The sequence below is a fragment of the Ciconia boyciana genome, chromosome 8 (assembly GCF_034638445.1).
Source record: "Ciconia boyciana chromosome 8, ASM3463844v1, whole genome shotgun sequence".
Taxonomy (NCBI): domain Eukaryota; kingdom Metazoa; phylum Chordata; class Aves; order Ciconiiformes; family Ciconiidae; genus Ciconia; species Ciconia boyciana.
In genome coordinates this window covers 48591264-48608463 of record NC_132941.1, presented here as the reverse complement: position 1 = coordinate 48608463, position 17200 = coordinate 48591264, and the positions used below count along the sequence as shown (strand labels likewise).

At 39.9% G+C, this 17200-nt stretch overlaps 1 protein-coding gene across 1 annotated transcript; it reads left to right on the top strand.

Moving 5' to 3' along the window:
- Positions 1-229: 229 nt before the first annotated feature.
- CEP55 (centrosomal protein 55) lies at positions 230-16812 on the top strand. The gene is made up of 9 exons (XM_072870818.1): positions 230-424; positions 610-802; positions 2514-2798; positions 7283-7348; positions 8159-8300; positions 10398-10714; positions 12483-12554; positions 13341-13466; positions 15122-16812. The coding sequence occupies exons 2-9, from the start codon at positions 620-622 to the stop codon at positions 15326-15328; spliced, it is 1398 nt and encodes a 465-aa protein (XP_072726919.1). The 5' UTR covers positions 230-424; positions 610-619; the 3' UTR covers positions 15329-16812.
- Positions 16813-17200: the final 388 nt, after the last annotated feature.

Genomic DNA, 17200 nt, shown 5'->3' with positions numbered 1-17200 from the left:
TCACAGCGGCCGGTGGCCAGCACGTGCGCTGGGGCAGAAAATCGAGGTGGGGGGAAGAAAGGCCCCATAGCATTGGCCAGACAGGTCAGGCGGCCGCCCACGCCAGCCAATGGGGAGCCTCCTCTCAGGCATACCGCGAAGAACTCGGCAGCGCCCCGCCGGCCCTTAGCGGCCACCCAGCGCCCCGCCGCTCGTGCCCCTCCAGCCCCGCCCACGCCTGCTGGCCCAGCCCCCTCTAGCCAGCGTCTTCGCGGAAGCGTTTTTTAACACCTCCCCCCGCCCGCCTTTTATGACCCATCGGAGACGCCGTAGTCCTCGTTTCGACGGTGAGACGGCCCGGGCGGAAGTGACGATGCCGGAGCCGCGGGATTCAAACTCCCGGAAGCGGGGCTGGGCTGGGGCCGGCCGGAACAGCAGCCGCCGGGTAGGGTCCCCCCTTCCCCCGCCGTAACCCAAGGTCCTCACAGGCCCATTTGATCCCCGCGGCCCGGTCCGAGAGCTGCCAGCAGGAGCCGGGAAGCCCCGCGCTGCCCAAAATTGTGTCGGAAGTCACGTCCTGCCTGGTGGAAGGCATTGTTATTCCGTAACGCTACGTTTATTTTTTTATAGGTGCTTAAAGATGAATTCCAAGACCGCTAAAGATATAATTATTGGCAAGTGGGGCTTAAAGTCGGGTAGCTCCAGACCTGAGAACGATCTCGAGAAGCATAAGCAGGAGAACGCAGCCCTGAGAAAATCAGCGGAGGAAGTCGTGAAAGGGAAAAGCAAAATGACTGATCCGGAAAGGATCGGGCTCCTAGAGGTGAGGTGGATGTTGGTACTCGAGCTCACGTTTGTGATGTCCTCGTTGTGCACGGTTAACATGAGTCTGAGTATGTCCGACTTCGTAAGCAAGATGCCAATCTTTCCTCTCAAAACTTAGTTTACTTCGATGTCACTGCTGTTTCAGTTTGATATTTTTGTTCAGTTTTCAGCGATGACTGAACTAATCAAACTACAGTCATCTGACAAGGCTGTTAAATACAAAGACTTGAGGCCAGAGGTGCCAATTAGCCCATTAAGACCTGTCCTCACACGTCCAACTGTTTGGAACAGTTGGTCCCAGAGAATTATTTTGAGCATTTCCTGTAAAGAATGCTGGGTTTGCAAACAGTTGCCTAAGAACATGCCAAAAAGTGCTGAGTATTTGCTTGAACTATATTCTCAAGCTCTCACTCAGCTATAGATAAATAAAACTGTAGTCAGTTCACCACATTATTCTTCCATTACAACCAAAGAGCATAAACTAAGACACTGCAATTTCCATGCCCTGTAGTCAATTCCAGGTAAACCTGTGGTTGCAGAGAAAGAAGTTCAAGACTTAGTATGTGACCAAGCCACATACTGTTGGGCTTCCCAGAAGGACTGGGAAACTTTAAAGGGACTCTTTCAAAGGATACAACTAATGGAGACTAGGCACACTAATATTTCCAGGCTACTTCTTTTGACAATAAGGCTTTTCATGTGTCTGTGCTACAATGTCAGTTGAGAAGTGCTAACCCAAGTACCAGCTATGGCTAGACAGCTCGTGTACTGTTGTCGCTAAATTCCTTAGCATATTTGCTGTGTCTGGTGGAGTTTGCTGCTTGCTTAGTGTTGATTACTTAATGTTGGGTTCCTAGTTTACAGGTGGAAAATCACAGGCATGTTTAGATATAGTAGGTACTACTTGGTGTCAGTATTTTAATTCTAGTGAGCGCTGCATGGTCTTCAACCACTCCCTAAATGAGGCTCTCGAAAATTCAATTTCAGTTTCTCTGTCATCTTCTAATGACTTGATACCAATACGTAGGATTTCAACATCAACCTTTCTCATTGAAAATGAAATGCTATCATAACAGAAGTTTATGTAGAGCCCCAAGGTATCTTAAATGCAGTACTAATGCTATGTAATAATTACCTGTGCTGGAGGCCTACTGAAAAGAGAGTGCCTGTTGAAAATATCTACTGAAGCACATTTTGAAACTAAAAGGCCAGATAATTTGGAAAACAGGATCCTTCTCCTGAATGCTTTATTGTAACTCTTTTGCAACTTCACTTACTGTCATTTAGTTTACAAGAAGGCTCTGCTGCTTCTCAAAAGCTACTAAGTATGCTAGCCAACACTGAGAAATATAACACCAACCTCTTCACTGGAAGTGTTCAAGGGTTCTTGTACTGCTTGTGTTTCAAGGTTCATCCATTGTAGTGATTGAGCACCTACCAAGTCTGTGAAATTGGGTTCTTTGCATTCTTTCCTTGTTTCATCTACTTCAGACTGTTTTTACTATTACTTGAAATGTTTCAGATGATCACTGTAGTATTGTGATGATCACTGTAGTATTGTCTGTTTTGAGTAAAAAGTAATATTCTCAGCTAATTAAAGGCTAAGAGAGAACCTTTCAAAGTGTATCTTCTCAAACTGTCTGAACTTGCTAACGCATTTGTTGCGTAGACTGACACATTCATTTGTGTCACTTTTCTGTTTCATTTAGAAAATACTTTCCCTTGAAAAAGAAAAAGAAAAACACAACCATCTTCTTGGAGAGAAAGACAAAGAAATCCAAAACCTGAAAGTCAAGCTTAGATCCAAAACCAAGAATAGTGAAGTCTCCTCATTACAAAGTCAACTAGAGGAAAAAACAAAGGAAGCAGAAAGGAGAGAACAGTTACTGCGTTCTCTATCGGAAGAAATGAACCGGTTAAAATGTAATTTATCCACTGTTACTGCAAAATGTTCTGAGCTTGAAAACAGAACTGGTACTTCTCAGGCATCCCAGGTAAGCACTGAAGAAACATTGTAATTGTAAGTGCGCCCACTAAGCACTGATATCTGTTATAAAATAGGATGGATTTTTAATCTTCTTACAAGCTGCATTGCGTGCTGAAATATTCTTGTATGAAGAGAGATGATATCCAGATTGAATGCTAAATGAAGAACAGTCAGAGAGCACAACTTCAGGCAATGCAGCTGTGGAGGGAATTCTCCAATGCTGTACTGCAAGGTCCCTTTTTCAAGCTCACTTGCAGGTGGTATGACTAGTGGTACTATGTGTAATGATCCACTGTTGCTTAAGCAGATATTATGCCTTCCTCAGGTTTGTATGCTCAGTGATTAAACAGACTGAGGAGGAGGCAGCAATAAGAGACATGGGGCATTAATAAAGACAAACTAAGCTCCTCACCTAATTCAGCTTCAGCCGTGAGCTAATCGGTGATGTCAAGATTGGAGGCAGCCTGGGCTGCAGTGATCATGAACTGGTGGAGTTCGCAGTCCTGAGGGATATGGGACAGGCAAAGAGTAAAGTCAGGACCTGAATTTTAGGAAAGCAAACTTCCAGCTGTTCAAGAAGTTAGTCAATAGGACCCCCTGGGAAACTGCCCTCAGGGACAAGGTTGCAGAACAGAGCTGGCAGATCTTTAAGGACACTTTCCATAGAGTGCAAGAGCTCTTGATACCTGGGTGTAAGAAATCAGGAAAGGAAGGCAAGAGACTGTCATGGCTAAGTTGAGACCTGCTGGTCCAACTAAAGGGCAAGAATGAAATGCACAGACAGTGGAAGCAGGGACAGGTATCCTGGGAAGAATATAGGGATGTTGCCCGGTTGTGTAGGGATGGGGTCAGGAAGGCCAAGGTGTGGCTGGAGCTGAACTTGGCAAGGGATGCAAAGAATAATAAGAAGGGCTTCTACAGGTATGTCAGCCAGTAAAGGAAGGTCAAAGAAAGCGTGCCCCCCCGATGAACCAGACTGGGAAACTGGTAACAACAGATGAGAAGGCTGAGGTTCTCAACAACTTTTTTGCCTCAGTCTTCACTGGCAACCTGTCTTCCCACACCTCTCAAGTGGATGGACTGCAAGACAGGGACTGGGGGAGCAAAGTCCCTCCCACTGTAAGAGAAGATCAGGTTCCTGACCACCTGAGGAACCTGAACATACATAAGTCTATGGGACCTGATGAGGCATCCCAGAGTCCTGAGGGAATTGGCTGATGTAGTTGCCAAGCTACCCTCTGATATTTGAAAAGTCCTGGCAGTCAAGTGAAGTCCCTGGTGACTGGAAGAAAGGAAACATTGCACCCATTTTTAAAAAAGGTAGAAAGGAGAACCCTGGGAACTACTAACCTGTCAGCCTCGCCTCTGTGCCACAGAAGATCATGGAACAGATCCTCCTAGAAGCTATGCTAAGGCACGGGGATGACAGGGAGGTGATTTGAGACAGTGAGCATGGCTTCACCAAGGGCAAGTCCTGCCTGATCAACCTAGTGGCCTTCTATGATGGAGTGACTACATCAGTGGACAAGGGAGGAGTTACTGATGTTATCTATCTGGACTTCTGTAAGGCCTGTGACAGTCCCCCACAGCATCCTTCTCTCTAAATTGGAGAGATGTGGCTTTGATGGATGGACTGTTCGGTGGATGAGGAATTGGTTGGATGGTCACATCCAGAGGGTAGTGGTCAACAGATCAATGTCCAGATGGAGATTGGTGACAAGTGGTGTCCCTCACAGGTCCATACTGGGGCCAGTACTGTTTAATATCTTCATCAATGACATAAACAGGGGGATTGAGTGCATGCTCGGCAAGTTTGCAGATGACACCAAGCTGAGCAGTGCAGTTGACATGCCAGCAGGATGGGATGCCATTCAGAGGGACCTGGACAGGCTCGAGAAGTGGGCCCATGTCAACCTCATGAAGTTTAACAAGGCCAAGTGCAAGGTCCTGCACCTGGGTTGGGGCAACCCCCAGTACCAATACAGGCTGGGGGATGAAGGGATTGAGAGCAGCCCTGCAGAGAAGGACTTGGGAGTACTGATGGATGAAAAGCTGGACATGAGCCAGCAATGTGTGCTCACAGCCCAGAAAGCCACCCGTATCCTGGGCCGCATGAAAAGAAGCATGGCCAGCAGGTTGAGGGAGGTGATTCTGCCCCTCTACTCTGCTCTGGTGAGACCCCACCTGGAGTACTGCGTCCAGCGTTGGAGAGTCCTCAGCGCAGGAAAGACATGGACCTGTTGGAGCAGGTCCAGAGGAGGACCACAAAAGCGATCAGAGGAACACCTCTCCTATGAAGAAAGGCTGAGAGAGTTGGGGGTTTTTCAGCCCGGAGAAGAGAAGGCTCCGGGGAGATCTTATTGCGGCCTTTCAATACTTAAAGGGGGCTTATAAGAAAGATGGGGACAGACTTATTAGCAAGGCCTGTAGTGATAGGACAAGGGGTAATGGCTTTAAACTAAAAGAGGGTCGATTTAGAATTTAAGGAAGAAATTTTTTTTACAATGAGGGTGGTGAAACACTGGAACAGGTTGCCCAGAGAGGTAGTAGATGCCCCATCCCTAGAAATGTTCAAGGTCAAGGTTGGACAGGGCTCTGAGCAGCCTGATCTGATTGAAGATGTCCCTGCTCATTGCAGGGGGGGTTGGACTAGATGAGCTTCAAAGGTCCCTTCCAACCCAAACTATTCTATGAGAATATATTTCTCCTCCCTGCTCTTATGAATTTGCTCCTCAGTTGTTAAAACTAGTTGCCTGTACTTTACATGGCATCACACATGGTAAATACTTCAATGTGACAGAAGATAGGACAGGAATAATAAGTTGCTTCTCTCATTTAAAAGGGTTAATAGGTATGGTGCCAGGTACTTGGCAGCTTTTACAAGTGCGTTTAGTTTTCTACAGTTGTTTTTCCACCCCTGCCTGTTCTAATGTTCCATGGAAAATGCAGTAGTATCTCAATAAGGGGCACAGGAAAGCTGGTGACTAAAAGAGGTGCCTATAAGTCTTTTCCAGCTTTTGACCTGCAGATGGCGCTGGTTCCCCATACTCCACAGGGAAGTTGAGTAATTTCTAGAAATCCAGCTTTAGCCAATTACATAGCAAAATATCTTAATCTACTAATTTCAATGATAATACATATATGTATCACTTCTAATAATGCAGTATCTTGGGAAATACCACTTTAAATGCAATGTGTTTATCTTCAATTTCAAGAGACTTTGAACTTCGTTAGAGAATTTTAAATGTATGTTAATTCAGCAGATTTCCACGATATTTTTGTCAATGAACTACCAAAATATCTTTTAGTTTAAAATAAGAATTTTCTTTGAAATCTTTTACTGATTTATCAACAGAGGACAACAAAATTTAACAGATGTTTTGACTGGATGTCTTGGAAAACTTGAAAAGAAGTCTAGCAATGCTGCTTGAAACTGCTAGGTGGCATATGAGCAGCAGGTATGCTCTGAAATGGAAACAACAGTTGTGTGACACGATTTTGAGAGAGTTTTCACTGAGACAGAGTTCTAATGTTTATAGAAATAGGAATCTGAGCAATTGTAGTGTCTCTAAATCTTATTTTTATTAGGAAGTGCTAAAGGTTAATAATTGCATTCAAAGATCTCCTGTGTTTTTTCAGCTATAAAGCTTGTTCTAAATCATGTTCCAAAAAACCCAGGAAAACTTTGGAAAAATGTAGCTTGGATTTGGGTAGTAATCTACACTTTTATTTCCTTAAAGTTCCCTTTGACTTATACCTACACAATTTCAAAAAGCTTTCTATCATGCAGTGAATAAACATGTCAGATTATGAAAGAAGTATAACTGTTTAACTGCTGTTCAGTTTTAGATGGGTCTAAAGAACTCTCCAACTCGGACTTCAAGCACTCTGCTGTGCATCAGGTCTCAGAAAACCAGTCAGTATGTCCTTATGGTTCCGGACAGGCTTGCATGGTTTCCCAGATGTTTATAATCCTCCTGTTATCCCAATGAAGCTGTCAAGGTCTCTAGCTTTCCCCAACAACTCCTATAGATCTAGCTTATTGTCAAACGTACAGTGATACAAAAATAGAACAAACACCTTTTTTGTTTATTTAAATAATACCCTAAATACCTTTATTTTTCAGAAGCTCTCCTGCAGCCTTCAGGTCTTCCGAGATAGCAGTTCATCAGAAGACACATGATATTCTTAAGAAATGTTTTAATGTAACAATGAGTTGCAGAGTTATAGAATAAATTAAATGTAAATCTTTGTCCTGTATCTTCCAGGAGATTTTACTTTAAATCTATGAAACGGTTTTCTACATAATTTAGATTCTTTAAAAAAAAGACTATAAAGATCTTTAAACACAAAAGGCACACGTATGCATCTGTGTTTCATTTTTAAAATATTCTTACACTACTTATGTGAGATTAATAGTTACACAGGACTAGCTTTACTGTTTCAGCCATCTGTTTTAAAGAACCCTAACAAGTTGTTCTTTGTCCACAGGAAGCTGTAACAAATACCACTGGATCACCAACTAATCTTTATGAAGTTGAAAAACAACTGAAAGATGTAAGTTTCATGTACAGCACTGCAAGTATAAATCATCTGTATCAAGGTGCATAAGAATATAAATTATCACCATATACATTTTTGGGTAGTATGGAACCTCAGAGGGTATGTTCCTCTCTAAAATATAATACCTAAATTATTTTGTGACAAGACAATAATTAAAATTAAAAAAAGACTTGCAAAAAAAAAAAAGACTATTTCCATCATCTTTGAAAAACCTTGCTTGGAACATCAGAACAAAGTGGTTGCTGACAAAACAGGAGCCACAGGTAACTTGGTCTGACCTCGGAGCTGACACTGCCTGGGATAGCATGAGGCTGAATTAGAAACCTCCTGAGGTCCCTTCCAACCTGAATAATTCTATGATCCAATCAGATATAAAATCCATGTGCTTGTTCTTACAAACTTTAAGTTGCAATGGTACAGTTTTAGTTTACTCCATTTTCAAGGTCTGTTATTTTATAATTTATTTTATATGTGAGATTGAAAGGTTAATTCTTCATAATCTGGGCATGACTCATGAAAGCCTTTGTTTTTAAGTCATTTTCCTGTTCCAAGAAATAAGCCAATCAGTGTTTAATACTGCTGCAATTTTAACTTATGCTCAACAACCTGACTAATCTTTCCAAATGAAGATGAGTTTTATTTCTTGTACAGAGAAGATTACTAGAATTCACAGCAGAATTAAGTAGCTTATCTTTAAACTGTATAATATGTAACTTTTAACATTTTTAAGATGACTAATACTTTTAAAATCTGATAAATTACCAGAGGCTTTTTGTTGTTGTTCTTTTGTTCCTTTTCATGAAGGCTCTTGAGAAAAACCAACAGTGGCTACTCTATGACCAGCAACGTGAAGCATATGTCAGGGGACTGCTTGGAAGGATCTTTGAACTTGAACAGAAGTCAGAAATAGTTAGCCAACAAGAATCTAAAGAATTCAGTTCAGAAGGTATCGACTTTATTTTTTTCCCCACAAGTGACCCAAACCATAATTATCTATAGAATGAGTTTTCTGAAAACAAACTGTAGCACAATTAAACAAAATCAAGACTTTGTTCTCAACATTTTGCTTTCTTAATGGTAAAACTCGGTTAAGTAAAACTTCTTTGCTTCCTGTTATCTAGCTACATTACTTGATCAACAGTATTTCATGTTCTTATCTACTTCAAAAATGGGTTTTAACAGCCTTGACACTCTATTAGCAACCTCTCTGTTTCTGGAAAGTGTCGAGGCAAATATATGTATGCCTCCCATCCTTCAAAGTACACTTTCAACCGACATAATGGAAACATTAAAGATTTATTAGCTAGGTGTGGATCAGGTTTTTTAAATTTTTTTTTCAAAATAAATATTATAAAAATGACTCAAGATGTGCCACGTTCTTTGCTCACCTGAACAGTTCTTACAGGGCATGAAAACCTGTGGTAGGTTTTGGCACCTATCCAAAAGTATTTCACAATATGGATCTGGCCACCTCTAGCTCACTTCCGTGCTATGTAGTTCCTCAATAATGAGCACCCTCTCAGTACCGTGCATTCAGATAGACTTGTTGTGCTTGACCAGCATGTGGAATAAAATTAAAATAATCTTGAACAGAAGAACCATAAGGAGTTGGCTTGCTTTTCTTATTATCAAATTATTAATTTCATATATGCTGCAACTAACCTGCAAGGTAAATTCACTAAATAGAACTAGCATCATCTGGCGTAAGAGTATGCCCACAGATACATACCACTTAGTAATTCATGTGTAGTGGCTTGGTTTCTGTACTATTACTGCTTGAATCTTTATGGAAAACAGTAAAATATCATCATCTTGGTTCAATGCTGTTCAGAAATCTATGAACAGTATTTTAGAGGGAGGCAGACTGAAGCAGCTCACCAGGAAATGTAACTCAGTTACTGCAGTCAAAGCTTGGTCATCAGAGCAGCCAGGAGACTAGGAGTAAAGGTATAAGAAAGTTCCCCTCTTCAAGCAGCTAGACAGTAGCAGAGACCCAAGTTTCTAAGAACCTAGCTATACAAGTTGAAAATGGATATGAGAACTCTTTCCAAGGAAAAACTTGGTATCTCTCTGAAGATCTCACCACCCTATAAAGGAGTATTGCTAACAAGACGGCAAGGCTTAGCTCATAGTCAAGGGGAGGGAGAACAGTCAAGCAAGAAACTTTCCCTAGTAAATTACACTTTGAAGAATGAGGGGAAGCCTTCAAAAGGAAAAGTATCAAAGTCAATAAATTTACAATGCTGAAAATCAGCAAAGCCTGTGAAATTCTGCATTCCTTGTTCTGCTTTTAGGTATATTTTGTATTGCTACTGAATTTCTACAGACTGCCTCCTTTTTTTTTTTTCCCTCCACTTACTAAATTTTTCTTGGGTTGACAAGCAGAAATTTTTCAAACTCTGGTTTAAGTAACAGTCACTAGCCAAGAAGCAGGCATTTTTTTAAATAAAAAAACCTATCCTAGTCCCTTTTATCTGCAATTTAGAAGTAAAGGATAGCATACAATTTGAAGAAGATAGTCTGCAAAAGACAATGAATAGTCTGGCTTTGGTCAACAATGGTGAAGTAGAGCCCATCAGATCCGCAGGGTATCTCTGGGGAGGGACTAATGTCAGAACCTTGGCTAAAGAGCCTAAACCTGGAACTGAGAATCTAGTGTCTTTGGCCCTTGATTCCCATGTGTCAGTATAATGCATGAGGCCATATAAGAACTATGTGTGGGTCATGGAGCTTGTGTAGTCAGGGCAAAGGATATAATATTGCTATAAGGGTTAGTGAAGGAAGTGGCTGTAGCACAGAATATTATATGCAAGCCAAGTTGCAGTTCTCCAGTAACTATATCGTGAAGGAGGCTTTACTGCATTAGAAGTACTGAAAGCTGTTTTAACTAAAGTTTGGTGCCAATCTGAGTTGTGTAATAGCCTAGAATATCAATTTCTATCAATATGCCTTAAAATGCTGTCAAGGATTTGGTGTTCTGATTAAGTGGGTTTTTTTCCCTCCCCCCTCACATTACTATCTCAATTATTTCTGACTCATTAAGGTCATCTACAAGAGGAAAAGCAAAAATATTATGACCAGCTGTTACTAACTGCTAAGAGTGATCTTGAGACTGAAAGACGCATTATAACCCAGCTGAGATCTGAACTTAATGAATTCAAAAAGAAGTATGAAGAAACACAACGAGAAATAATGAGTTTAAATGCCTTATTGCAGTCGCAACAGGTTGCTGAAATGAAGACTCTAGAAAATGAAAATAAAATGAAAGGAGAGAAAGTGCAGAGACTAAAACAAGAAAATGAAACTATTAAAGGACAGCTCAGAGAAGAAAAGAAAAAGTCTGAAGATCTTTTATGTCAGGTAAGTGGATGCATTTGGAGGTTTAAGATCATTAGCAAAGAATCAAGAGAGCTGAAAAGTCATACTTAATCAGAGTGGACCATCACTCACTTGCTCTGGTAACCATTCTTTACGTATATCTATCCTTGTGGTTAAAACTGAATTCTTTCTTTAATATATTGGTTTGAATCTAAATCCAAACTGTTAAATTTCCTTGTTTAAACAAGGAACTTATTTGTTCACTTATTTCCCTGGTCTTGTGGGACACAAGAGGGAGAAGTGAGAGAATATTTAATTGATTCTATTCTAGTTCATCCTCAAGGTTAATAGTAAATGAGAACAGGAAAGGTAAAAATTCAAGTCCCTACAGGCTATTTTATCATGCTGTCCTAACTATGGACTATCACTGATATTTGCTGTCACCTGGCTGCTACAAATACATATGTGGGCTTGTAGTTTCATACTTACTGGATAAGCAGCTGTGTCCTTGGATAGAGCCCCTAGCCAACCATTGTGGCCATGCGGATGGGGGGTTTTGTTGTTTGTTTTTCCATTCAGGTGAGTTCTTGCATTTGGTTCTCTATGTGGTGCCATGGATGAGAACTATGCAGGCACACCTGAGTACTAGAAAGCAATGGCCAGAAAAGCAAGGGAAGGGATGGACCTTAAGTTGTCGCTGTCTTCAAGACAGCTATGGTAGAAACCACTGAGAAGGGTTCTGCAATTCCCTATAAAGCCTAAGAAGTGCCTGTCAGGCAGGCTGTTCAGTATGTGTGGCTTACGCTACTGCCAGATCTGTTCTGTTGCTTTTGCATCAGATTCTAATTGTTTGCAGGGCTTGCCCATCTCCCAAAGAGTACAGTGATGACTTCAGTGAAATAATTCTGTTCATATGCGAAGGTCTTAGTTCTTCCTTCCTTCTTTTTTTGAGCCCAATGGCTTTAACCACTCTGGCTGATCAGAGGCAGGGGAAGACATGTATGTGCTATATGCTTGTATTTTAAAGTATTCAGTGCTTACCTCCTTTTGTTTGGAATACTCATGAGGACTTTGCCACTTCCCCTACATGGAGAGTTACAGTGGTGTCTTGGATTCCTATCAGCGTAGGGATGCTCACAAAAAAAAAAAAAATCTGTTGTTTCCTCTTCTGGACATGAAATCGTGACCACATATCTGCTGAAGAGAAACTGGAAAGTCTTCCTTGAAGGACTGTCCTCAGGGCATCCAAATAAGATAGACTTACTACTTGGAGAAGTTTGTGGTCAATAACAAAGCAACATAGAACTGAAATTTGAAATATGAGAATAAAATTTATTAGGCACCAAAGTAGGTTAAAACCAGAACAACAGTTTAGATCTCTAAACACAGGCTGGTTCTCACTGGTTAATAATGAGTAAAAGGTGTTGATTTTTTTTTTTTTGCAGCTGAACAACAGCATTCACTATAAAAGTTGATACATGCTGATAACGGAGGATATTTTTACTCTTTTTTACATTTACTTAATCCATTATAGTATAGTACTTTCTGAGCCTGAAACTTGTTCTGTTTTAAAAAAAAGGTTGCATTGCTTGTTTTTTTTAACACCATGACATGTTAGTGCAAACATAGGTTTTGTGTGTATGTTTTTGTCTGCATCCTAGCAATCACCTAGGCAAGTTCAGCATACATTTTTCTGTTGGCACTGGAATATAAAAGTTTACTTCCATCCCTTTTTAGATTCATTATTTGTTAAGCTTATTAACTGTTGTATATGGAAGTTCTTTATTAAAAATGTTTTTCTGCCTTGTAGGTGCAACTTCTTCGTAAATCATTGCTCAAACAGCAGGAGGAACACACTAGGATAGCTTTGTTGGAAAAACAGGTACTGAATTATATGCTAAGATGCTGATACTTAATTTGTATTGTGCACAAAGGCTTTCTAGACTAACTTTTCAAATTTAAGAATGAGTAGTATGTTAAATAAAGTAATATTAGACATGAATATTCAACTGTGAATAATCTCTTGATGCTTCTAAAAATTTTGACACGTCTGTCAAGAGGAAAATCTGTAACCTTTTACAGATAAGAGGGTGTGATCAAACCTGATGCTATTTTTTCCACAATCCCTTGTTCAACTGTACAGCCTCAGATTAGGTATGGGAAACATCCTAAAACCAAACAGCTCATTGAAGTTTTGTAATATACTCTTGATAAAGTTATACAAATCATTGCACTGCCATCTTTTTCATCTTTATTTTTTCCAAGTACATTTTTACAGATCTAATTGATGTTATTGGAAAAAAAGTTTCACTTACTTGCTAAGCTTGGGTGTACAGTGTTACCCATAGTTTCTGTCCAAATTGTCTTGCTACAAGAAAGATCCTGGAGTAGAAACTGGCATTTTTAATGAGAACTTGCACTACATGCTTTTCTATAAAATGTTCAGTTTAAGATTGCAAGACAGCTTCAAATACCCTCCAACCAAAATAACTTCAGACTCCACCTCTACTAAGGGAGAAGATTTTCATAATTGGGCGTGTATGAATTTCACTGTAGTGAAAGCAACAAGTAACTTTTTAAATTTTATTTTAAATCACATTTTAGGATATGATAGCAGAGTAATAATTCTGACTTTAATTCTTTAATTTTCACTTTGGGGGGTTGCCAGATCCAGATATGCACCACAGACTTTGAGAATGAAAAGCGTGATCGCCAGAACTTGCAGCATCAGTTAAACAAAGTCCTTAAGGAACTGCGCAAGGCTAGGGAGCAAATAACCCGTCTGGAACCTCTGGTATGTACTGAATAATTTGCAGGTGAATTTAGTCAGGGATTTTCCATAAATGTACATCTTCTCACTTTGGGATCTTATTTCAAGTGTAGTGAGTCTTCTGTTGATGTTATCAGATATTCACTGTAGGCCCTTACATCCTCTAGGTGTGTGGCCCCAAGATGCAGAACCCTATGTCAGCTAGCTAGGCATCATTTTTCTCTACAGCACGCAGAGAGAACTAGTATTGCAGAAGGAGATCCAGAGGAGTCAGGTTCCTGAGCAGGGAACATAACTGTATTTTGTATCACCATGTGTATCTAGTTTTGTCTATTGCACAATGATAAAACTGCAGTATGCTTCTGCTCAGACTTGCTGCTAGTGAACAGGACACAATCCTTAAATATTGAAGTTGAATTCCTCCCCCACCTCCATCAGATACAGGATGGGTGCGTCATTAAAACCTGGGTCTTTCATTTCCAAAAAGACAAGCTCCCTACTATAATGAAAAAGGACATTTGCTGTATTGTGAGGGCCACAGTCTGTTTGCTGCTTATTATATAAGCCCAAAGAAAACCACCTAGATTTGAGCCCTAGACTTGATGGAGAAATTTGTAGGGAAGGATTAAGTATTAAGCAAGCCATTGATCTGTTTTGCTCTGTCGTATCCAGGATTGCCCCGGTCTTGAGCAGAAATGCATTTTGACTGTTGTTGCTTCTGGAACTCTCCAATAAGCTATCTTGTAAGATTAGGTGATAGCTGAATAGGATTGTCAAAACTGCATTTCTGGACTTACTTACATGAGGTTCAAAATGGAAATCCGATACCTGTGTCCTTCATTAGATCAGGTCTGGTGCTGCTGTGGTTTTTACAGAGAAGATAAATGCAAAAGCTCCTAACAAGTTGCAGATGAGAGGAATTCTTCTGTGACTCTGCCAGACTGCTCTCTCTTTTATTTGTATCCCACTTGGAAGTATTTTCTTAAATGAGGAAGGGAATGGAATGAATTCTGAGATACTGATGTTCTTCATTCATGTGTTGCCCCTGGGAGAGCCTTGCTTGCTAGGATTGCAGTTGCTGGCCCTGCTGCCAGGGGAGGCCACTGGAAAACCTTCTGTCTGCTGGGAGTAGAGCAGAACTTCGGGCAGAGCAGGGAAGTTACAGCTTTGAGTTTCTCTGTGCTAAGACGCTGGAGGAGTAGTTGTCAAATAGACAACTGGGTGCCTTTTACAGTTAGGGACAGCCTTCATGCACAGAAAGTTCACGCATGGGGATCAGGAGGAGAAGAGAAAATTACAGCAGAGTTTTTGGGAGGGTAACTAGGCAGCATCCTATGTAGAGGGGACTGAGGCATCATTTTATTAAGGAAAGATAGTGTGTGAGTGGCTAGGAAGATGGTTGGGGAAGGATTCCCAGTCAGACATTGTGGGAAACCTGTCTTAAATAGTCCACAGAAAAGCTACCTGCAATCTAATTTAAATGTGGTGTTAGAATTGTACAACAGGCCCTCTGTTATTAACACGAACAGCTTAACTGCATTTAGCCATCTTTAAAATTCTACCCTTAGTGCTGTAACAAACACAAGGCTTGTGTGCCCTCAAACTTTAATGTCTTTTCCTACAGTATTTGATCAGTGCATGCATGCCCCAATCTTACACTAAAGCTTCTCCTTTTCAAGAAACTCCAGGAATCCGGACGTATGGAACCACAAGAAGATTTGCAAGCTGCATTTGAAGAGAAGCTGACCATGTATGACAGAAGTCCTTCCCTGAAACATTCAAGCCTTCTTGATGAAAGTTTTCTCGAGTGTCCCAGATGTAAAGTGCAGTATCCAACAAGCCAGCATAGAGAATTACTAGCACATATTGACTTTTGTACAGCTTGAGCTCCAAATGGACTTACTGTATTTGCTTTATACACACTGCCAATATGCTCTTCTACAAAGGCAAAAGGTCTTTTTAAAGCTTTTTTTTAAGGTTGTATGAAGGACTACTAGTTTTATAATTCAGTTCCACAAAAACATTAATTTATTTGGCCTCAAATATTTTACCTGACGTTTTTGCAAAAAACAGCTACTGCATTTTTGTTTGCAAGTAGAAATATTTTTAGAATTAGGAAAATCTTAAAATAGTAAACTACTGACTTATTTTTTTGCACTATTAAAAATGAGAACAGTAAAAGCACACCTATTGTCAGACTTTATTTTAATGTTTGGCATATCCAGTTCTTGGTTGGTGAATCCTGATGATTGTGCTTGTACCTTAACTGACAGTAATAGCTGCAAAAGATTTTTGGCCTCAGTAGGTGCACTATATATATATATATATATTTATATATACATGGTGTGTGTGTATGTATAGTGTGTCTATATACACATATTATATGTATCACATACATGTGTAATGTATCACCATCTTGATACATTAAAACTCAGGAAGGTCATGTTAAGAGGCCTTTGCTGCTTAAGATTGATGTTGAAAACATCAGTCTTAAGTAGCTTGTTTTCCTGAACCACAGTCAGGGGTGACTTAGAGCTCCTATAAAAATGCTGACCAAGGTTTAAGCTCTTCTCAAAAAACTGTAATTGGGAAAACAAACTTCCTTGGTATGGAAAAAAGTTTACATTTCAGACAATGTCGGAGACCATGTTCGAAATTTGGATATAGAATTATGCTGAAGTAAACTTGTTTGCACTTCTGTATTTTAGAGGTTAAAGTTGGGAAATGTCAGTTATTCAATCTGTTACATTTGACAAATGTCCCAGTTTAAAAGTGCAGTTTTTAATAAATTGCTCTAGCAGATTTGAATTGTCACTGTATTTTGGTATTAATACAGAAAGCAAGTTTGCAGTAAATTCTTGCAACAAATTAGAAAATGGCAAAAAATTCCCTTATGGATTTGCAATCACAGTGTTATTTTCCTCTAGCACCTACTGTAAACTTAGATCTGTTGCTAGCATTTTGCTCCTTGCGACTGTAATTCAGTCCAACAAGCAGTTCCTTCCACAAAAATTATTAAAGTGAGGAAATTTTACAAAGATACACTAGTTAAGATAAATTTGCTTCTTTTACAAGTTTATGGTTTGCTGAGGACAGTGAAATACCCAAGGTCTATCTTTCTCTGGTTTACTGATTCTGATTGCTAGCTAGTATCGGCTTTTTCCATCATGCTTTGCTGCACAACTGCATGCATTTACCTCATAATGTTCACCCTAATCTCTGATGGTTAAACATTCTTAAATATGAGGGTGTTTTCCAAGTTGTTTTCAGTAACTATTGTATCAGTAACTATTCAGTATATAATAATATCAGTACTATTATAATATCAATATAAGTGATGTTACTGATTAAATCCAGTGTTTGCGAGACAGAAAGAAAATGTTAAAAGCTATTATCTTTATATCTGAAATATCTTTGCCAAATCTATTGTATTAGCCACTATCTATCCACTTTTCAACTTCACTGACCATGTCTTGGGCTAATCTTTGACAATTTGCTCCGTTGTAGCAACAGGTTTTCTGACCACAGATACGATGAACTAATGAGTAAAACAAATTATGCTTCAGAATCTCAAGGTTTTGCTGTGAGGGAAATTGTCTTAATTTCATGTCTTTCTTTCTAAACATCTTTTAAATTCAGGATAATAACTATGCTTTTCATTGCAGCCTAATAATTTTAATCTCTAATTAAACTACTTTTCGAAGTTTTAGTTGTCTTTTAACAATGCATTAATCAGCTAGTATTCTATTCCCAGTTGC

Coding starts and splice junctions, on each gene's coding strand:
- CEP55 (XM_072870818.1), top strand. CDS start 620: ATGAATTCCAAGACCGCTAAAGATATAATTATTGGCAAGTGGGGCTTA. Junction 803..2,513: donor AAAGGATCGGGCTCCTAGAG/GTGAGGTGGATG, acceptor TGTTTCATTTAG/AAAATACTTTCCCTTGAAAA. Junction 12,555..13,340: donor TAGCTTTGTTGGAAAAACAG/GTACTGAATTAT, acceptor GGGGGTTGCCAG/ATCCAGATATGCACCACAGA.